We start from the raw sequence: 24,019 nt of genomic DNA, 5'->3' as shown, positions 1-24,019 counted from the left end.
TTAAAAGTAAAAAACAAAAAAAAAAAAGTAGTAGATGTTCGAATTTAAACGCTAGACTAGATAAATATCACCTCGATAACTGCATAATCCAATTGAGAATTAATTCTCTATTGCATGTTCCGAAGATTTCATAAGCTCGACCCTATTAAAGGATAAATTTATTATGTAAGTTGATTGAAGTAGGTAGTTGATTTATTTTCATCTAGTATCCTGGAAAACATTGCAGTGGTGTACAAATTTGAGCCATTAAACTTAGAAACCATGAAACAATCGGGTACCTGTGAATGGAAAATATGGAATACGGTAGCAAAATTACGAATGGAAGGCAGCTAATTGCACGTATCTACCAAACTAATAGTGACAGGATAGGTACATAGTTCTGTCAGAATTAGAACTTAATAGACAATGGGGATCAAAGTAATGCACATATAAATTCAGGTAAGAAAAAATGAGAAAAAAATCTGTTTGTCATCTCTAGGTTTACACAAAGGTCTGGAAACCTGTAGTTTGGAAAATGAATAAATATCATTACGATACTATGCTTTTTTTTCGGATGAACAGCAGTTGTTCTTGGTTTTGATCGTCATTCAATCAAAGCTACAAAAAGAATGCATCTAAGCAGAAAGATGGTCATCCATTACAAAAAAAATACGAGGTACTACGGAGTAATCCATGTAAAACATCACAGTAAGGAAAAAACAGTAGGGAAACCAGAGTTCATTCGCTGGATCCCATCCAACCTCACTAAAATTGCTGCAAGTTAGTGCTCAAGTATATTCCAATGGGCACATAGAACATTCCTAGTTTTTTCACCAGCATAAGCAGCTTGTACGGAAAAAGAATAAATAAAGGAATATATAATTGAACTGATTCACCTTAACATAAAGAATGTCCTATCAAGGGAACTGGAATGAGCCTCCAATTTGGTTAGTACCAGATGGGGGATTGATTGCCACCCAAAGGAGCGATATGGTGATGGCAATAAGACCTGACCACACAAAAACAATGGTAGGTGTGCTCCCTCTTCTTCCCATAAGCCCTTTAGCAAAAGGATAGAGATGAGCCAAAACCCAGAAACTGAAGAAAACTCCACCTAGCAGACGGCTCCACTGTGGAATAACACTGTAAATTGTTCGGCTAAACCCTACTGCTATTGCTATTAAGTTGACCATCATGATCGTGATTGGTGGTATCATCAAGGACGTCCATTTAACAATGTAGAGATCAGCAAACTCATCATCCACATCATCTCCTGCTGATTTTGATGTCAAGGTGAAAGAAATCTCAATCCCAGCAATCACTTTCAACAGCCCCTGAAGCACAGCAGCTAGATGTGCACTTGTACCCCCAATCAACCAAAACTGCTCATTTCTCCACCATTCTTCTAACTCAATGTCAGACCACTTAATTTCAAGCACAGCTAGCAAACAAAGAGTCACTGTAATGATGAGGAGGTAAGTAAGGAAAGTGACATTGAGGGTCTGGACAATGAACTGGCCAGAGAACAGCGAAAGTGCAGGGAGGAAACAGTAGACAATCAGGAAAATGGAGGTGAAGGGATAGATTCCAACATTAAGATATGCAATCCTCTGCAGCAACTTCATTCTTGGACTGGCAAGGAGGGCATTGTTACGGGAAAAGAAAATCTCAACAGAACCAGTAGCCCAACGCAGGACTTGGTGAAGCCTATCGGTGAGATTGATCGGAGCAGTTCCACGGAAAGCATCACGCTTGGTCACACAATAAACTGATTTCCATCCTCTGTTGTGCATTCTATAGCCAGTGACCACATCTTCAGTAACAGACCCATAAATCCACCCAACACGGTGTCCCCACTCGGTCTTGTCCTCATACCAGCATGAAATGACACTGATTGCCTCCGCAACAGTTGAGGCATCAAGAAGTTCACGAGGAATGGTGAGGGCACCAGGAGGGCGCCCATTCTTCACCGCCGGATGATCTGCAAGGGGACGACCTTGAAACTCTGCCACTGGAATTGAATCAATGAGAAATGTTGAGTTCCCAAACCTCTTAGGAAGCAGCGAGAGGTTCATCTCCTCATCATCAGAATCGCCCATTCTCAGAGCACGATTTTCCTCTGGGGTGTGTGCCATTGAGGAATGTTTATTCTTACGACCAAAAAAGCAGCAACTGCAGCAACCAGGATGGTGTTCTTTCGATCGAGGTGGGTCAAAGCCATAAAGGGCAATTCTTCGAAAGAGGCATCCAGTTCCAACATAGACAGGGCCCATAAGACCATCAAGGGCTCGCATGTTCACATCAAAGAAAACAGTATTATGATTGGCATATCGATCAGACGGGTCAATCCCCTCAAACCTCTGAGGGAACTGGACATAACAAATGCGGTCACCTCCTCGATCCATCATGAAGCACATGCCTTCCCTCATTGCCTGAGAGTTGTAGATATAGTGATCGCAGTCAAGGTTCAGGATAAATGGGCCATTTGACATAATTGCAGATGCCCGAACCAGGGCATTCATGGCACCTGCCTTCTTATTGTGATCATAGCCTGGGCGCTTCTCACGAGAAACATAAACAAGCAGTGGGAGACGAATATCAACATCAGTGAGATCAATGAGCCTATCATCAGCAGTTCCATGCAATGGTTCATCGCTGGGAGGTTTCAACATCACCTATGCAATCAAAATTTAAGAAATTAAAACAAGAAATGTCAGCTTCAAATTATCAGCTTATCTTGACCTTACTTTTCCATCAATGGAAAACCTCTTAAAACTCATTATTACCAATCCAGAACAATAAAGGATGAAAATATGTTCATACAATCTACTAGTTGAAAATGTGATTATTAGTATATTCTGAAAATATATACCTGTATTATACCAGCATGGTCACCCCGAGAGTGCTCAGTTGTTGGATTCAACCAAGTCCCTGGCCAATGAGTACCATCAGCCATCCACGTCGCTTTTGGTATCTTCACAATCTCTACAGGCTCATCTTCCCTGTTCTGTCTCTGAAGCTTCATTGCCTTGATTTCTTCCCTTGCGTGATAGGCATCAGACCTACGGCGGATGGAGTCTGGCAAACTATTGATGCGAACCTTGAATTCATCATACTCACGTTTAACTCGTCGGCGGTCCTTGACAAAATCTGGTTTGACTTTATTCTTGTAAGGATCCCTCTTCAGACTGAAGTAAGATTCAGGATTCCTGGGTTCGATATCATGTTTACGGCAAAATGGAACCCATATATTAGCAAAACTTGCTGCTTCAGCCATGGCCTCAAACGTTAAAAGTGCTCCTCCATCATCAGAAACATAACAAGCAAGTTTTTCAACAGGGTAATCTGCAGCTAGAATTGACAAGATAGTGTTTGCGGTGACAAGAGGTGGTTCTTTCTCTGGATCTGCAGTAGAGACAAAGACATCAATGCCTGGAAGGTCAGATTTTCCAGTAGGGTTGCTAAGGCTCGGTGTTTCAAATTTGTCCTTCAACACATTAAGGTCTGTAGCTCGATTGATAGGGCAGAGCTTGGGCAGTTGGTCAAGAAGCCATGAGAAAGCAAACCAAATTTCACAAACCACAGACATTCCCCATAACCAAATTGCATCATTATTTGGATGGTTGACCCTCCAAGCCAAAAACAACGCAAGAACAACAACTCGCAAAAAAATTAGAAGCCTGCAAGCATACGTGAAACGGAAAGCAAAGTTAAGGTAATGATGAAACTCATAATGTTACCAACAACAAAGACATGAAAAGCTCTAAAGTAGAAATGGAAATGGTCCATTTCTTATCAAACAAAACTTAGACGAGCTGTTGCAACAGCCAACCAAGCAGGTAAAACTTCCAATGGGAGGCTGTTATAGTGTCTAAAAAATCTACCAGTGACCTGGGCTCTATTCTGATTTTTTTAAGGACTAACACACGATTACACATACCTTGTACATGAATAAATATTACTAATAAATTTTTTAAGTTTCAATTTTGAAGCATATATAAGTGATTTTTTTTGCTTTTTAAATTTATAAGCAATTTAATAATAAGAAAATTTAGAAAATAATATAAAAGTTAAACCTCATAAACCAGCAGACCCAATCATATGCAGATTTAATTTAAAAAGAAAAAAAAAAAGAAAAAGAAAGGGTAAAGGGTAAAGGGCAAAGGGCAAAGGGTAAATGAAACAAAAAGAAGAGACAGGATTAACATATTTGTCACCTTCCTAGTTTTATTAGTAAGTTTGTGCAATTATGTAAAGCTACCGTGCATATGCATGTCATTTTGCAGGTAATTCTCATTACCGCCTAGCTTGGACAGAAATGTAGCAAAATAAAAGCTCAGATTTTTCAAAGGAGTCAATGTAAAATCTAAAAACATAGAGGAGATATATAACATGTGGAGGGATCTAGAAATGGAGAATATACCGGTATGGGCTGAGAACAGCTGCTGGTATTTTTAACTTCCGAGTAAGTGGCCTCCATGGTTTGCTCACCAACTCTGTTGGCTCAACAGCTTCATCATCTTTTCCATTTCCTAGATTACCATCCTTTGGCCATATGGCATTCCCATAACCATAAGTGCCTCTAGTCTCAAACAGCCAACGATTGTGATCAAAATCTCCCGTTTGACTCCTCATCAGCACTGATTTCGTCGACTTCATTAAAGACAACCTCCTCTCCATTTTGGACATTGAACCAGGTGGAGGAAGTGGAAGTGGCCTGGAATTAATATCCACAGCTGTTTCATCCAGATCTGTGTTCTTGTATGGCTCCTTACATCCAGGGCATATTCCACCCCCAGATTTCACAGCATCAATGTAACAATCCCGACAAATTTTGAAATCACACTCACAAGGGAGAATATCCGAACCACGCTCATCACTCATCACCTTTGCATCACACCCATGAATTGCACATGAAGATCCTTTTGCACCAGCCATCTGGGGATGGTTTGCCTCAGAATCAATCACTTTGTCCATAAGATGAGCTCGTGTAACACTATTGAATCCACCAGTAAACAGTGAATTCGACACGTATTGCTCTTCAACCTTCTGAGAAATAGAAGGGTCCATGGGTTGGTTGTCAGGGGTGGGTGGTATATGCACTGTATAGTTCATGAACTCACCACTACCAAGCTCACTATCGAGATCATCCCTTGAATAGCTCACATAACGACCTGAGGAAGTTCTCCGCCCAAATGTCACAGTTGGAGGTATTGGAGGCTTATGTGACTCTGCTGCATCAGAGGAAACCGATAGAGACGATCGGCTTCCTTTAAAAGACTTGGATGCCATGTTTTAGCACCACCAGAGAATTATCTTAGATCTCGAGATCCTGAATTTGCATAAAAAAAGAAAATATCATCACTTGAAGCACTACTAGAGATTTCACAATAGATACTCAAGCATTGTAAAGAATCATATACTGCAAACTACAATCTGATCCTCTATTTGATTGCCAATATCAACAGAAAAGCAAACTTAAAAATCACCCATGACTTGGACACTCCAACAGTTGGTACAAAAGATATAAATAAATCATATGGCTTTAAGTTCAAATCAAGTCAAAATCTGCAAATAAAAATCGAAGAACTTGCTATACAATAACAGATCGTTCCTAAACAGTACAATAAGAATTTTAGCTGCCAAGAGAAAGAAACTAAAACAAGAAATGGACTCAGATGTGTAAATCGTTTTTACTAAGGACGACAATTGAAAAACTCTCAAAGGTTTCCCATAGTTTCTTAGCAACCAAACAAAAAAAAATCCTTCCTTTCATCTACAACACTAAAAACATCTCACATGACACCCAATCTGCACATAGAAAATCAAAGAAACAAGGAAGTAAACAAAGACAAATAACTTTACCTCAAAACTAAATCTAAACTTCAATCCCCACAAAAAAAAAAAAAAAATCCAAGCAGCAAAACACTAAATAGCCAAAAGGTAACTCTAAAAACCCAAATCAAAAGATACCCTTTATCCAAAACCTCATTTTTTTCACTCTCTTGATCCCACATTTTCCCATCAACCAAACAAGAGACCCCAAGAAGCCAAAAACCCAGTTTATCTTGAAGGATGAAAAGATTTAAACATGTCCAGAAAAAAGAAAAAACAGATCTTGGCTTAGCATTAGCAACCAACATAAAGTGTTCACCTTTTTACTTCTGTCTACTTATAAAAAACTGAAGTCCTTAAAAAGGATTTCTTTTAGATCCCTTTCTTTGTCCGATCTTGAGTTCTTGACAAAGCCTTATTTGAGAACCTCTTAAAAATCTGAATTATTCAAGCTCTTTTTTTCTATGTTCCTCTGTTGTTGGTCTCCAACCGTCATCTGTTAAAACTTGTAAGAATAAAAAAAAAAAAAAAACCCAAAGTCGTAAGATGCAAAAACTACAAGCACCAAGACATCACGATTTGTGGACTTTATGGTTCTTTTATGTCCAAAAAAAAAAAAAAAAACAGAGCAGGTTTTTTTGCAAATAGCTTTGGCTGAGTTGGGTTTTGTAATAAAAAGAGAAGCTTCTTTGTCAGCGGGTTTTAATTGAGAAGTGGAGTAAAGAAGATGAGAACAAGTGAACCGGCTATGAAAGCAATTGCCTCCTTACTTTTATGAGCGTGGGATTCGGTTTTCTTTTCTTTTTTTTTTTTTTTTGGTACTGTTTGTTTTGGACAAGATGGAGAAAAGGTTGGTTTCTTTCTTACAATTGGTTATTGGACTAAAATTAAGAGGGAGGGTTTTATGGGGATTTTGGGGAAATGGAAAACTTTTCCGTTCCATTTTAGACAAATGAAATGAAAACGCTTATGATGGAGCTAATTTTTTACGCGTGCATAATGCATTTATAATTTTTATTTTTAAAAATTTATTTTAATAAATTATTTTTTATAATAATAAATATTAATAATTTAATTTTGATTTTGATATAATATAAGTAAAATTTGATAACTTTCATATAATTTGAATTTTGATTATTTTTTATAAAATTTTGGTATCTTTCACAATATTTTGATAACTTATGATATAATTTCGAAAACCATTTATACAATTTTTGTAATTTTTTATAAAATTTTAGTTAACTTTTGATGTAAATTTAGTAACATTTTGGTAACTTATGATATACCTTTATTAATTATTAATAAAATTTGTATTATCATATAATTAATAATGAATTCTTGTAAGAAAATGTGAATTCAATTTTAGTATAAAATAATTTTTTTATATAATAATATTATTATTTTATTTAAATTTAAAATTTTTTTCATAAATTTTTTATTGAATAGGTTTATGGTAAGCTTATCTTAGTCTATCAAGATAAAATTTCTAGCCACATTTCTATTAGTAACCAAAATTTAATTCTTAACAATTTCAATTATAAAAAATTTATTAATAATTGACAATTAAGTTATCATTAGTTTATTATTATGTTATCAGTAATTTACTATTAAGTTATCAATTATATACTACTAAATTAATATTTATTTACTATTAATTTATGAATAATTTACTATTAAGTTATGACTAATTTATAACTAAATTGTTGATGATTTATTATTAACTTACTGATTATTTGTTTTAAAGTTATAATTTATTTACTATTAATTTATCAATGATTTATTATAAAGTTGTCAATGATTAACAAATTTAGTATTAAATTTATCACTGATATATAACTAAGTTATTAGTGATTTATACTAAATTATCAATAATTTATATCTAAATTATCAATGATTTACTATTATGTTATTATGCATTTACTATTACGTTATATTGATTTACTACTAAATTTTTAATTATTTACTACAAAATCATCGTAGATTTATTATTAAATTAACCATAATTCATTATCATGTTATTAGTGATTTATATTAAATTATTCATGATATATTATTAAATCATCATTTATTAACTATTAAATTATTTATGATTAACTATTGCTATTAATTTACTTTTAAGTTTATAACGATTAACTACTAAATTATCATTAATTTACCATCAAGTTATTTTTTATTTACTACTAAATTTATCAATTAATTACTATTAAACTAAATTTAATTTACTTTTAAATTATCACTAATTTATTATTAAGCTATCATTAATTTACTATTAAGTTATCAACTATTAACCAATAAATTATCACTTTTTTATTAACCTATCATTGATTTACTAATATGTTGTTATACATTTATAATTATAAAAATATGAAATAAAAAGTCAGTTGATAATATATGAGATAATTTTTTTATATAATAATATTATTATTTTATTCAAGTTTAAAAAATTTTTCACTAATTTTTAAAAAATTCCAAAAAAATGATACAAATTTAATAAACTATTATTGGGTTGTGCTTGGCCCGATACTGCATGAAGAATAGTATTATGCTAGGCATGACACATAAAGGCTATTAGCCATTCGCCATGTTGGATCATATTCTTAGTTTTCATGAGTTGTGCCGACAAGACACGTTAAATAATAATGTTGGTCTAGCACGATCCATTATTACATGAGTTAAATTTTTAATAAACCTTTACTAATATGTTGTCATTGGTTTATTACTTAATTTTTTATTTTTTATTACAAAATCATCACCTACTTATCACTAAATTAATTATAATCCACTACCAAATTATTATTGATTATATTAAATTATACATAATTTACTATTAAGTTATCACCAATTAACTACTATGTTATAAGTGATTTACTATTAAGTTATATTGATTTACTTTTAAGTTTTAAATAATTAATTACTAAATAATTAATTATTAATTAATTTACTTCTAAGTTATTTATGATTTACTAGTATCAATTAATTACTATTAAACCAAAATTGATTTGCTATTATATTATTATTAATTTATTATTAAGTTATTATTGACTTATTACTAAGTTATTAATAATTAACTATTAAATTATCACTTATTTTTTAAGTTATTTTTTATTTAGTACTATATTGTTATGCATTTACAATTATATTATAATTGATTACTATTAAAGTATTATACATTTATTATTATATTATTATTGATTTATAAAAGTTATCAATTATTAATTAGTAAATTATCGATGATTATTATTTAGTTATACTTATTAAATATAAGTTTTCAATGATTAATTATTAAGTTATTAATTATCCACTACTATATTATTATTGATTTGTGCATATCCAAAAAGAAAGTAATCACAATTTATGCTAAAATATATAATTTGTAAGGTAGAAAAAAGAAAGAAAAAAAGTTTAACACATAATAATAAGTTAAAATTATAACTTTTTATACAAATACAAGTATTAAAATTAAATTAAATAAATATATACAATATATATTAAGTCAATATTTATAAGATATTTTTCAAAATTTTTTAGTTCATGGTAAAATAGTACATATTAAGATAAGTGATATTGATGATTTAATTAAATTATTAGTATATATGTTTTCATACTTGTTAGCAAAGTACAATTGCACATAAAAAATTAAAAATTTTGAAGTGTTCTATCACCAATGGAAGTAATAAACCTTGTCTTATGTTTTTATATTTAAGTATATAATTTTGGGTAACAATTTTTTATATGTATGAAAAAAATAATGAGAACAAATTTACTAAATAAAATTTATAAAAATTTAATAGACATAATTTTAAAAAATATATTAAATTCATAATAATTACATTTGCATTCTTCATAAAACATTTTTTTTACTAAACAAAAAGATAATATATTTTTAATTGTTACTTCATTCTTATTACCATCATTCAAAATGATTATATATATATATATTTGTTTATTTATACCAATCAAATTTTTCATTTGAAAATAGTAAAAAATATTGTAAGGGCTCATAATGACCAAAATAATGTTTAACTTTATGTTGTGTTTCTAAATGAATATGAACTATGAAATCTCTTATAAATAAAATGTTTGAATTGTTTCCTTCAACTCATATAGTACTAACTTAATCAATAAATTGACGATTATAAATTCGTTGATCTAGATTAACATTTTTAAAATTCTCAAAAAAGATATATTATTTAATTTATGCAAGACTTGAATATAATTTTTTTTTCTAAAATTATTATTAGTATCTCCATTGCTTTTACACTTAAATTTTTATTGTGTTGTGTTTTCATTTTATTTTGAAAGTTATTACTGATGTCATAAAAGTATAGCTAAAGTAATATTGATTGATCAACTCAAACTTAAAATAATTCAAAACTCAAATTAAGCATAAATACATTTTTTACTCATTTTAAATTTAATTTAATTAAAAATAATAAAAAACACATACTTACAAAAAAAAACTAATTTGATTCGATTTTAATTGATTTTAAAAGCTAGTAATTTAGTAGTGATTTAAAACCTAAAATAATTGAATATAATTCAAATTCAAATTGTAATAGTAACTCAACCGAAATCCAATATCTCTTATTCATCTTTTTTAACTATTTAAAAGTTCATTATTTTAGTTTTTTCCCTTCATCTTCAAATTTTTTTATTATTTTTATGGTTGAATTAGTTAATTAATTTTAAGAGTATTTTTAAAGTGAAATTACAATTATAAATAATTAAGTATACTTCTTTTTTATTTAGATTTAGGATGATTTAATTCAACTTTTTAAACAAAAAGAAGCATACACTAATTATTGGGTCAAATTTGCTATATTGCATAAATGAATAATTCAGTATACTACGAATAAAAATAGATGATAAAACTTAACTCAATCTAATTAGTCGTTAACCCAAAGACTAAAATCCAACTCAAAATTATATTCAAAATATTTGAAATACTAAATACATAATTAAATAAAAAATTCATGAAATAAATTTTGCTAATAAATACCTTTAAATTACTTTAAGTTTAGTTAAATTATAGTTTAGAACAATATTTTATATTAAATGTAAGAATGATAATTAATTTGATAAATTTCAATTCTTTTGAACAAATATTACCTAATATAGTAACTTAAAAATTTTTGACACAATAATGAATATTCTTCAACTGACATAAAAAGGAAAACGAAATAGTATGCAATATTTTTCTAATAAAAGAGTTTCATATTAATCCTTAAAAAAATTAAAATAAATACATTTGTGTATATATATATATATATATATATTGCAATATCATATAACACAAACTTTCTTTGTCATATGAAGAAGATGGAGTTATGCATTATCAATCAATCTTTCATTTCATTTCTCTGCTTAGGATAATCTTTTATTGGTGCTTCTATTAATTGAATGTAATTGTATGTTCTATCAATTGAAAGCTTAATTTTTTTATTAAAAATTTTTATTATACATAATTTTTTATTATATAAAATATTAAAATACATTATTTTAAAAAATAAAATAAATTCCTAACCTTAATACTTTTTATGTTTTTTAAGAAATTTCAAATTCTAAAAATAACAAATTTATTATATAATACTTGTACAATTTGTAATGGTTACATTTGCAGCATTAACAATATAATTTTCCATAAATGAATGTAATTTTGGCATAAACACAATAAAAAAATAGTTACAATTAATTTTGTCACACATTAAAAGAATTTACCAAAAATAATAAATTTTACTTCACTTGATAATTTTTTACTTAAAATAATTTATGTTAGATCGTTCAACAACTTAAATGAGCTAAAAAAAGTGAGCAATTTAATACAATTAAGAAAAATTAAATAATCTTGAGATATAAAATAATCATATATATGCATATTAAGATAAAAGTTAAGAGAAAATTAAATCAATTATTGTTTCAACCAAGATGAATATTCTTATGGCAATTTGATGGAATCCAATTTTTGAGCTACTAGTAGCTCCACCACATTCTCAATCACCTAATTCTACAAGTGAAAAGTTTAATTAAAGTGTTTAATGAATCAAATAGTGCTAATTATTGGTGGAGGAGGTGCAATTGATTTGCATTTGGTTTAATATTATTTTTGTTTATGAATAATAATTATAAAATTCTAAAGGAAAAAATACAAAAAAGAAATTTGTTATAAAAGTCAACTAAATTGTAAAAATTATATATTAGAAAATATTATTCTAATGGACTAAAAAGAATTAATTATGTTATCAATGATCAAATAATCAACCTATAAAACATATAAATAATAAAATCATTAACATACATATATGGTTAATATATTAAAACCAAAAATTGAAAAAAAAACAAATATGCTTAAATGGCTTAATTATGATCGTCTTTAATTAATTAATTAATTTATCAATATAAATTACATATACAATTATTTTTACAACAAATAAAGAAACAAACTCTATATAATAGTTTTATTCCTATGCACATCAAATTTTAATATTGTTCTATTTATATTTTCATTTGATATGAAAAATCATTGTATTTATATATAAAAAATAGTTTAATAACAAAAATAAAGTCATTTAAATTAAAATTTATAAAAAATTACTAATGGTATTTTAATCAATCACTTTTAACATTTTTGAAATTAAAACTTTGTTAAGGGTATTTTAATTAATTATTTTTAATACTTTTTTAGTCTAATTATAAAAAAAGTTTACTAATAAAAATTCTCATATAAATTAAAATTTATAAAAAAAAATTACTAAGGATATGAGTAGAGGTGTAAATGATACATTAGTACTCGCAAGCTACTCGGATTCGATTCGAAGAAAACTCGAATTCGATTCGATTATTATCGAGTCGAGCTCGAGTAGCTCGACTTATCGATCGAGCCGAATTCGAGTATTCTTATATTCCATTCGAGTAGCTCGCGAGCCTAATCGAGCTTTTATATTTAAATATATTTTTATTATTTTAATTAATAAAATATTTCGAGTTCGAGTTCGAGTTCAAGTTCGAACATGAATAATCAAACTCTTGTCGAGTATATGAATCGAGCTTAATCGAGCGAGCTCGAGTAGCTCGAATTTGATCACGAATCGAGCTCAAGCTTGAAAAATAAAACTCGATCGAGCTCGAATCGAGTATCGAACCCTGAATTGTGAGTCGACTCGGCTCGATTACACCCTTAGATATGAGTCAATCATTTTTAACACATTTGAAATTAAAATTTTAAAATTTTAAGTAGTTTAATTTCACATAAATTATATTTTTAATTTTAATTAATTTAAATTAAACTTAAATAAATTAATAATAGTTATATATTTAAAAATAAATTTATTAATTTAAAATTTTATAAAAATATTTAAATAAATTATTATTAATATTTTTAATGTTCATATTTTTATATATAAATAATATACTACTCCCAAATAAAGACTATAATAATAACGTTCATCATGTGACAATTGACAGTTTCCATCATTCTTTGTTTTGTTTTTGTCAAAAGGTGGATTTTGCTTTCCGTTAAAGAGAAAAGGAAAACAAATGTTAAAATAAGCATGAAAATTAACATATATGATTGAGACCATGGGCAAATCAAATACTTTAGTACATAAAATCTTTTTTGTGTTATGATTTTTTCTTAGAGAAATCAGAAATGATTTTATCCATTGCAAATCATGGTAAAACCACAAGCTTTGGATTGATGTTTTAATGTTATGATGCAAGCAAAATCAAAATTCTTCTTGTTGTGGCTATATATATATATACATATATCTTGATACTTGAAATTATTGAATATTAAACTTTGAATAATAAAATTAAAATTTTAATATTTTATAAAAAATGGAGCGGTTCAGCTTAGTAAAACCCTGAAGCGTGGCTGTTCAAAGTGAAAACGTGTTGACGTGTCAAATGCTAGTCGTTTTTTTTTTCTCAATCCTCTACAATGCAAACATGGATATTAACTGAAATCGTTTATTATTGGCCTGCCAGTTGTCTAATCGTGAAATTCCGTTCTGGGTCTTTGTTTGGAAAAGTGTTCCCTGTTCATTTATACTTTTAGATTCCTAAAATGCCCTTAAGTAATTATTTGGGGTTTGATTTCCAAAACAGCCACTGGGTTATGGCTTTATTTACAGAAGTGCCATTAAATCTGAACGCGTAAATAGCGGAACGATTATCGAGCACCTGCTTTGTCTCCTTCCGTCCATATTCGATATGGATATTCCTCCCAAGAATGTCATTCACATTTTTTATGTGGCGTGTCAACTGATACTCTTTGCGGGAGGTTTAGTTTTCTTTTTTTCAATTAATTTAAGGATCATATTATGAATAATTTTAGAATTATAATAAAATATTTAATATAATATTTAAAATTAAAAATTTTAATTTAATATTTAAATTATAATTAATTAATATAATATTTAACTAATTATTACAAAATAATTATATTATAATAATATAATAATGATTAATAAATTTATAATTTAAATATTATATTAAATATTTTTAAAATTTAATATTACATTAAATATTTTATTATAATTTACAAATTATTTATAACATTAATTTTTTATGTAGTTATCGATATTCCTCTTAAAATATTCATTGATTGGATTACCACTGGGCCCATGCATCTAATCCATTTTTGATTGGAAATTGAATAAATTTTTAAGTCAAATTCAAGAATTTTATTTTATTAATAAATGATGTTTTATTTAATTTTTATTATAAAATATATTTATGAGTATTAAAATATTAATATATAAATAATTTTATAAAATAAATGAATAAAACAGGACAGCTGAAATATAAACATAATTTGTTTTAGATATAAATTAAATTCGACTTAATTCAAATAATTTATAAATATTGGGTAAATAACATTTTTAATCTTTAAATTTTGGGTTAAATTATATTTTAGCCTTTAAATTAAAAAAAATTTTAATTGAATTTTCAATTATTTAAACGTGTATCAATAAATTTTTTTATTTGTTATATCATATAAATTAATAAAAAATTTCATGTGATATGATAGATAAATTTTAAAAATTTAAATATGTGAAATTTTAAAATTGATTTAAACATATGTAATTAAAATATATGAAATTAAAAAAAAAACCTCTAAATCAATACTCTATTATAACTTTTTTTTCATGCTTTGTACTCGCTTCTTTATTGTTTTATCCCTTTTTTCCTCTAACAATCAAGAGATAGCCAACCATTTGGAAGGGTAGCATATGGCCTTCTCACTATTTGCACCGAAAACTGAAGTTCAACAACAGCTCTATTTCATTGGATGAAATGAAAAGGATCAAATTTGACACTGTTAAGACGAATTTAATCTTTCTCCAATCGAAATTTTAGCGACCTCTCTCTTCCATTTTTTTTTTTTGTTCTCTCAAAAATTAAGAAGAAAGCAAGAGAAAATTAAGAGAAATGAAATTAATGAAATTATTTTTATTTTTTTTAGATCTGAATGATGGTTTAATGGCATTAGTTGATACTCAGATATGGCAAAAGTGGCATTTCGGTTCCTATTTTATGGTATATTGTATTGGAATTTTATCGGTTCTTTTTATTACTCGTAAAAATAGAATTTTTTGCAATATATGATTATAAAAAATTTAGGTAATTTATTTTTATTTTTGTATTAAAAAAAATTGAATCTTAGTGAAGAATTTAGGTTTATTTTGATTTACAATTTTTTTTTATTTATACATATGTACGTGAGCGATGGATTAATACGAATTTATACTAAATTCTTTCATAAATTAATACATATATTGAGTTAGTTTAATATTCTATCTTTGTGTTATATTTTGATTTTTTTTGTTTTTAATTTCATGTTTTTTTATTTACACAACTTTAAGATTTAACATATTAAAATTTTTAATAGTTATATATCATGTCAATTAGGATTTTTCGTTAATTTAAATGATCCAACAAGCGAAATGATTATGTTGATACATGTTTGAACAATTCATAATTTGATTAGAATTTTTTAAAACTTAAAGAACAAAATAAATTTGAACCCAAAATTTAAAGATCATAAATACTATTTACTCATAAATATTTTTAATTACGAGTTAAAATATTTATAAATTGAGAATAATATAATTCGTGCTATTTTTTATGATAAGGTTTTTTTTAAGTCAAGGACTAAGTTGGTCCATTGCATAATGTTCATTTTTTTAAAAATCTATAATAATACTATTGAAATGAATTAGATGGGATCTCACACTTTAAAACTTATACCCAACACACGTCAAAGTCAATATTTCCTATTGATTATTTAGTACCTCATTGGCTTTTTATCATGGTGTTAGAAACTAAGGCATCATGGATAGTGATTATCTCCTAATATTTAATGTTAAGAGAAGAAAGAAATTAATTAAAAATAAATTGATTGACATCCATTGAGAGAGTGTTATCATTTTACGTTTCTCTCATTTAAAAAAAATTTTCTACTATTTTCCCATAAAATAAATGAAAAAATTCTTTCAAAAAAATGAAAAAAACAATTGTTCATTTCAACCTCTTTTATTTTCGTCAAACAGGGTATAACCGGCCTGTGTTGCAGTCAAACAATCTTGCACATGATCACATGAAGTCCACTTCAACGGGCCCACAAGTTGAATAAACTTTCAAATTTAGGAGACCTAACAAAGCAATTAAATTGGAATATAAATATCAAAAAATGATTATTTTAATTAATTAAGATTCATCTTTTTTTAATAAAAAAATTAATTTTAAATTTTATTGATAATTATTGAAGTAATATCGAATACATGATTTATAATTATTTATTTTAAATTATTATATACGACACATTTTATTTTAATTTAAAAAAAAATTTAAAGATAAATGTCAACCGAAGAAAGATTTAAATTTTAATTAGTTGTTGTTTATAATTTAATTTATATTTTGTTGTTATTATTATTTTTGGCATAATGCTGACCGAAAATATGAAGCAAGATGGGTATGAATTGGATATGTATGTTAGATCGTTATAAATGCATGGGATCAATTATAGTAGTCCAAACGTTTCAATTTCATAGATTTTGTTTTATTTTGATTTTTAATGGTCAATTTTTTAACTCTTAATTTTATTTTAAATATATAATTAATTAAAATATATAAGAAATATTTTGTAAAAACCTTGAATGAAGATAGATTTAAATATATCTTCATTCATAACTTAGTTATTTCACATGGATTCTAAATTATATCATAAATTGCTTTTAGTTTTTAGGAACAAAAAATAACTGAATTTCATGTAGGATCCATAAAGATTTGCTCCACTAATAACTTGGCAATTGACATGCAAGTGTGAGAAGTTAAAATGTAACAAATATATATTAAATTTAAATAATGGAGGAACCCTTCTTTTTCCTCTTGTTCTTAGGTTTTACAGCGTCTTTCAATGTTTTCTGTCCTTTTGTCCGGATTTCAATTCTAGATGTATTAATGGCTGACGACTTTGGATTAACAACATCATATGGCCCCTCTCGTTCGGCTCCACTAGGCTTTTCCTCACCACTTGACTCCTTTTTCTTATTGGGAGTTGACAAACCTACAAATTCCACAGGTCAGAAGACAGACCGAGATTGTGTTGTATCCTAAATCATACCGACATCTATCCAACTTGATTAAATAAAAATCATCCTATTTGGAACCCAGTTCTTCAACAGTAAAGAAAAAGATGTCATTCATACAAAAGAAAGTGCAGCACTTTTATGAGAAACAAAGATTATCCATGGAGAGAATGTGGTTTCAGTGACTTGTGTTCCACAAACAGCAGTAAATAATGGTTATTTCAACTTGTGCAAAATAAAGCCAGCAGCTGGATACTTGTTTGAAGGAAACAAATGAGACAAAGAACTCAATGAGGATGGTAAATGTTCAGTTGTAGCGAAACAGATATATAAAAGACATGGGTCAATTCTTTTTACCAGGGGCATGAAAAGAAAAAATAAAGCGAAAAACAGCATACCTTGTGAAGCTAGTGAAACTTTCAGAAATTCTGGATCAACACCCTTTGAGTAAGGATCCCTGAGGAGAACGAAAAAGTTTTAGCATTAGCAAGAAAAAGAGTTCAATAAATTAAAATGTAAGAACAGATACCCTCTTGTTCTTTTACTTCCCACAAAATCATATCTCATTACGTAAAACAATTAGAAAAAAGAGGATGCAGCAAGCAATGAGGAAAGGACTTAAACATGCACCATAATAATGAAAGGTCCAGAAAACATTCCCAGAATTGACTGAATAGCATGGAATTTTCCTACCCATATACTGAACAAGTGTAAGATGTTTATAAATAAGTTCCAATAAGTCCCACAAAGTAACAAAGCATTGTGTGAGAAAGCTTATCAGCTGATACAGGCAATGGTATCATCACTGTGGTGCTCACCCTTTTTGCTATAATTCAGTTTCCTGAGTCCCTATAATTTTAGTTTAAAATGTCATATCAATTTCTTCAATGCTGCAAACTTGTTAACATGCACCACTTAAAGTAAATAGATATTGTGCCTTGGATAAAACCAGCACAAAAATTTGTGCAAATCTTGACAACATGATCAAGTTTTGATAGCATAACAAAGATGCAGCCTTTTCAGTTAAACTAGAAACATGCTTAAATAATAAATTAGCAGAACAAAAAAAAATTGATGCTCTGCATTAGACAATTTAAAAAGTTGCATGCAACTGTTTTTCAGGTCAAAACAAGGTTTGTATCATAATGAACCCTCAATAGATGATCTCTGTTGATAAATTCTTCAAATTCCTTCATATTGTTAAACTACAGAACAAGAAAAAAAACCATAACATAAGATACGATCATCTGGATATCAGAGGATGTTTTGGTCAAGGAAAACTCCAGTCAATCAGATGCATTATATCAATTGTAATCCAAAAAAAAAAAAAAACTGGGCTGCTTTAATACCTAATTCAACATGCCCATTGCTCCATTTCAATTGTGATTATAAAGACTTAAATCTGTGACAAATGAACCTTGAGATGAAATGCATAGCATAGATCAAGGAAACCACCCTTACACCAATGGTATTTAACTATAAAGGGTCTAAGGTCATAGACCTAAAATTAGGTAAAATACATTTCAAAAGTTCCCCCAGAAATTCGCTAAAATCATAGAAAAAATTATATAATATATATATATATATATTCATATGCATATTGGAAATGCTAAAATCTTACCAACTCAAGGGGCCGCTAGTAAAATTGATACCATCTGTCCCACTTCTCAATGATTTGGTTTCAACTTCATTATTATTTGGACTTACACAGCATTCCCTTGATACAAGTTTCAATCTCTCCATATATTTACCTGCCAACTCACTAATGCCCTTACTATCAACAGATTGGTTTCGGTTCTCTTCATTAGTACCAGCATAAGTAGACTTGCATTTGATCTTCTGCAAAGCTCTTTCTGAGTTGTATGCTTCAACCTACAACAATTTATTGAACAAGAATTACTCGGGCAAACAATAGGAGCTCAATTTGCAAAACGCTACTTGAAACGAGTAACATAACTGAAGAGGAAGAATTCATTTCCCTCTCTAGATGCATATTAACAACAGAAAATTTGGAAACAGGAGTTTTGTATTGGATAGAAAGTATATATATAAGAACAAAAGATCAGTTAACCATTTAATTCCTGAACTACTTGATTCCTCAGAAGCTGTCCTTTTTTTCCTGGCTTGATATACACTAGGGCATGCCAGAAGCAGTTGTGTCTGTGAAATAGTTGCAAAGAGATGGGAAGCAACAGTAGGAGTACTATGATCTGAAGAGCAATCTCACCTCCTTGCTATGTGCCATATTCTAAAGATTTAATCCCTACCTTTGACAGCTTATTCTTATTATCTATAAAACATATGAAAAGAAGTGGCATAAATACATCATGTAGAGATGACTAAAACTTCAAAGTTATATGGAAAAACGGAAAAAAGAAATTTCATTAAAACTGAGCAAATACTTTAGATGCAACACCAAGTCAAGCATAATGGTTCTCTATAAAAGTAAAACATGCATGATGCTAGGTATTGAAGTAAATTTTTATATTTCTAGTTCTTTCACAACATTTGTTTGTTTTTTAATCCAAATGCACTTATTACTTTTAACTTTTGGAAGCAAACCACATATGATAAATGTAAAACCAAACAAAATCTAATTCAATAACATATTGAGCACATTCTCCAAAATCATTTCATTTACAATTTTGCCTTAAATAGTCTGTAAACAAATTATCATAGTATGCCCAGAACAAAAAACGAGCAGTCAAGAAAAATTTTCCCTCAAGTTTCAAAAGACCATACTGGAGATAAAGTACTTACTGCTTCTTTTATCTGCTTGGTTATATCCACAGCCTTTGTAGTAGCAAGTTTCAAACATCGCATGATAACCCTCTGACTGACACCTTCTCCTCCAGCTTTCTGAATCGCACAAATATCACCATTTGCGTTAACAGTAGCAATCATTCTTCCAGCCATAACAGCCTCCTCATTGTGGGTGGGATCTATCACCTTCATGACATTTCATCACATCAGAAGGAAAGCATATAAACTTTAGCCTTGACCAAGATGTATCACTTAAAACTAGGGGAAAGTTCCAGAAAAAAGTTTACATACCATAATGCTCTCATCAATAAAAAATCCAAAGGTAATTGCTATGGGAAGATGATGTACTATCAAAGGAAGTGGCTCCCTCATCTATCAAAAGAAAAGACACCATTAAGAACTATATGTTGAAATATACAATTTAGTCAAAAGGCTGTACACTGAAATTAATAAATTAAAACAAAAAGAAAAGCATAGCAGCAATAATTAGTTATCTTTGATGCATGAAACAAAATCATTAAAGTCTAGACTCTTTTTAACAGGGAAGTTTTCTACATTGTGGATTAATTTGGATGAATAAGGATTTAAGGTTTTTGATAATAATAAAAAGGGAAGTGTTTGTAGGTAAATTGGTTAACGGGATATGGAGGCACTGGCTAGAAACAAATGCTATGGCACCACACTTTCCTGGCAGCAAGTAGATAAGAAGAGGGCACAATAGACTAATTCTCATTTCCAACAAAACCAAAGAAATTACTAACTCATATTTTCATGAAATAATGGCCAAAAAGATGCCTAAATGACAGATTATAATTTCAAATAAGAAATTATCCAATAAATACATAAAAACCATCTTCAACCCAAAACACAGATAAAACGTGGAAACATCCAAAGACTCCAGATTCCAGTGCATTACCAAAATATCCATAATGTGATGAAATTGCAAAAAAAAAAAAAAAAAAATTTCTGCAAAAGACTTCTATTTACTCTAGTAAATTTTGTGCAGAAAAATTGAGCCCATGTAATTGTGCTAAAATCATTCCGAGGGCTTATTTGGATAGAATTTAATAGCTCAGACCTTACACCTAAAGCTACTTGATTGGTTTTCTTAGGCTCAAAATCAATTGAATTATCATGCTTTAAATAGACTCAGACTAGCCCTTTTACAAGCCTGACTAATGCAGTCTGAGGACAATTGACACAAAAATAAACAGTTACAGCTGAAGAGAGGTGAAACCAGAGCAAGTGATTACCAAATGAATCCACATTAAAAACCATGAACTGTTGAAAACTATTAACTTCTGGAAACAACACATTCTTCAGAATCTAATTATAGAGCAAATAATCAAGATTATTTTGTCTCCATAACAGAAATACTGTCCAATGTTACATGAGATCATTTTAGGATTACAGTTGATCCTGAACATTGTATTGGATATAACTTATGATAGAATATGTTATCAGCCGTGAGACTTCATAAACAGACTAGTCAACAGATTCCAAATTGATAAGAAAAATAATGCATCTAAATTCACATAAGGCACATACTCATTGCTGGTAAATTTTTAAGGCATAAGTACAATCCTTACAATAGCATATGTAATCAGCCCTGAAGCTTCTAGAAAAAACTAGCCAACTAATTCCAACTAAGATAAGAAAAAAAATATGTCTGACAGTATATGACATGCATGCTCCTTGCAGGTGTATTAGTAAGGCATGCGTACATCCAAGAAAAGAATTGATTCACTCAAGGCATTCAGAACTTCAAAATTTTTTGTTAATTACAGCCTTTTTAATTTGGTGCAATTGCCTTGGGTCATTTTTTCCTTAGGCCGTGGATTCTTGTAAATGCAAAAGCGTCAAAATGCAGGTCTCAAAACTCACTAAATTCATAGTAACTTAAAATATATATTTATTTGCAGAACGAATGTTCAAAGCCAAGATTATGGAAAAATCACCTCAGGAGGATGTATTGTTACTTCTTGACCATCTGCTCCTCCTAGTGAGCATTCAGGCCTCCGAAAGGTCATAAGAGCAGCCAAAGCAGCTATATTAGCTGCATCAACCAGGTTTCTGTTTCCAAAAAGGCATGTTGATAAAAAATAAAGTAAAAAATTTAACATGAGGAGTTAAATAATGATATTCAGCAAAAAGATTTTGGTCATACATACCCCCCATTATCTAGAATGTGGAGATCAATACGGAGGGCCCATACTAACTTGCCAGCAATGATACAAAGTGATTCAGTATCAACGGCCTTACTTTCCCTGCAAGAGCACTATAAACCTTCAAATACATAAGCAAATATACACCAAAATTCCACAACATTCCTAATAGCTTGTAAAAACTTGCTATAATCTAAAATAAACGTCCATAATTAACGAAATAGCAAAAGAACATATACTTGAGAACTCCATAAGATTAATAAAAGCAAGATTACCTTAGACCACGGTCTATTATACGTCCCAACTCAATAGCAGATTCTCCTGGGCGGCCTATCTCAAATGAGGGATCAGCCATTGGCGAAAACTCCGTGTAGATCGAAAGTGTTCCTTCATTGGGCCGGTCTTGATAAGGCTGAACCAATTTAGCCGTCACAATGGCCATAACACGAGTCTGGCCCAGCTGCACCTCTGTCAACCCATCTTCTCTACAAAATTCAACCCAAACAAACCAAAAAAAAAAATTTAACTTTCATCAGCATAACAACTCAGACTCAAACTCCTGGTTGTTACCCTTGTTAAAAAGGTTGATGTCTAAGGTTCAAATCTCCTCTCGTCGCTTTTACTTCAGCAAATGTGCCGACTAAATTAAGGTACTATTTGGTTATTCCTTTTACTACTTGCTTTTCCCTTACATTCAGATGAAAAAGGCAAATACTTTTTGTTGAATAATTAAAATTTAAAATGATGTAATTCTTTTATGTGAACAAAATGCATGATTGTATTTTAATATAGAATAGTTTGATCAGAACCGGCTTGCATATCATTGCTTGATCATTTCAATCAATTCCTGTGGTTTTACTTCTGTATATTTTTCACCAATTTTTTACAAAGAAAAAACAAATGGAAAAAAAACTAACAAAAGTAACAAACAAATGGAGCCCAATTTTCATTAGCATATCTTCTAAACAACCACAGAGCAATAAAATTCCCCATCCATTTATTTGAACTATCGAATACAGTATCCAGTAAAGATCCTTTAAGTAGGTAAAAAAAAAATTTATATCATTTCTATATAGAATAACTTCATCACCAAATTAAAAAGAAAAGTAAATGTTCCAAAAACAAAGAAACCCAGTAATTTTGGCAAGAAAATAAACATAAACATATATGCCTTTCATGTTTTTAAAATTCCATCCAAATCCCTTGAACCTTGGATTGAATATACTTGTAGATAAAAGTAAGATTTAACTTGCCTGCCAAAATTGATGATGAAATTACGAAATTCAAAGGGTTTTCGACCATCTATTCTTATTTCAGAAAGCAAAGCTGTTTTGATAAAATTCTTCTCATTCACTGTCAAACGCCACGTGTTGGCCAATCTAGCATCCATTTTTCTTTCTCAAATTTCTGCAACAAATCGGCTAAAAGATTTATTCCAAACACATAAACATATGCCCAGAGCAGCTGGTTTTTTTTCCTTTGAGACAATTCATCAAACAGTTAAAAACGTTTGAAATGAACTAGAAATGAGATATTAATACCCAATAATCTAGTATGTTGGTGACATTGAAGAAGAACAAAAAGGTGGACGAGACACGAGAGCAGCTGTTCTTTTTTGTGTCTACCGATCAGTAATCACTGATGTTGGAAACTTGCAGCAGAGGAAACGGAGGGAGAAGAAAAAGGGCT

The 24,019-nt window shown here is 29.3% G+C and overlaps 2 protein-coding genes across 2 annotated transcripts; both read right to left on the bottom strand.

Moving 5' to 3' along the window:
- Nucleotides 1–422: 422 nt before the first annotated feature.
- On the bottom strand, nt 423–6,558 carry LOC111293615 (cellulose synthase-like protein D3). Its single transcript, XM_089743252.1, has 4 exons — nt 6,134–6,558; nt 4,403–5,311; nt 2,852–3,659; nt 423–2,654 (listed from the first exon to the last, which is right to left on the bottom strand). Exons 2-4 carry the CDS (start codon nt 5,269–5,271, stop codon nt 897–899), a joined length of 3,435 nt encoding a protein of 1,144 aa, XP_089599378.1. The 5' UTR covers nt 5,272–5,311; nt 6,134–6,558; the 3' UTR covers nt 423–896.
- Nucleotides 6,559–17,077: 10,519 nt separating this feature from the next.
- Nucleotides 17,078–24,009, bottom strand: LOC111294585 (exosome complex component RRP45A-like). The gene is made up of 10 exons (XM_022887980.2): nt 23,872–24,009; nt 23,584–23,737; nt 22,606–22,815; nt 22,337–22,432; nt 22,124–22,238; nt 20,457–20,537; nt 20,163–20,351; nt 19,024–19,274; nt 17,801–17,859; nt 17,078–17,380 (listed from the first exon to the last, which is right to left on the bottom strand). Exons 2-10 carry the CDS (start codon nt 23,718–23,720, stop codon nt 17,172–17,174), a joined length of 1,347 nt encoding a protein of 448 aa, XP_022743715.2. The 5' UTR covers nt 23,721–23,737; nt 23,872–24,009; the 3' UTR covers nt 17,078–17,171.
- Nucleotides 24,010–24,019: the final 10 nt, after the last annotated feature.

The sequence above is a fragment of the Durio zibethinus genome, chromosome 14 (assembly GCF_047325235.1).
Source record: "Durio zibethinus cultivar Kanyao isolate XHJ-2024 chromosome 14, ASM4732523v1, whole genome shotgun sequence".
Lineage (NCBI taxonomy): Eukaryota > Viridiplantae > Streptophyta > Magnoliopsida > Malvales > Malvaceae > Durio > Durio zibethinus.
Note: the sequence above shows the minus strand (reverse complement) of the source record. Positions and strands in the feature narration are given on the sequence as shown.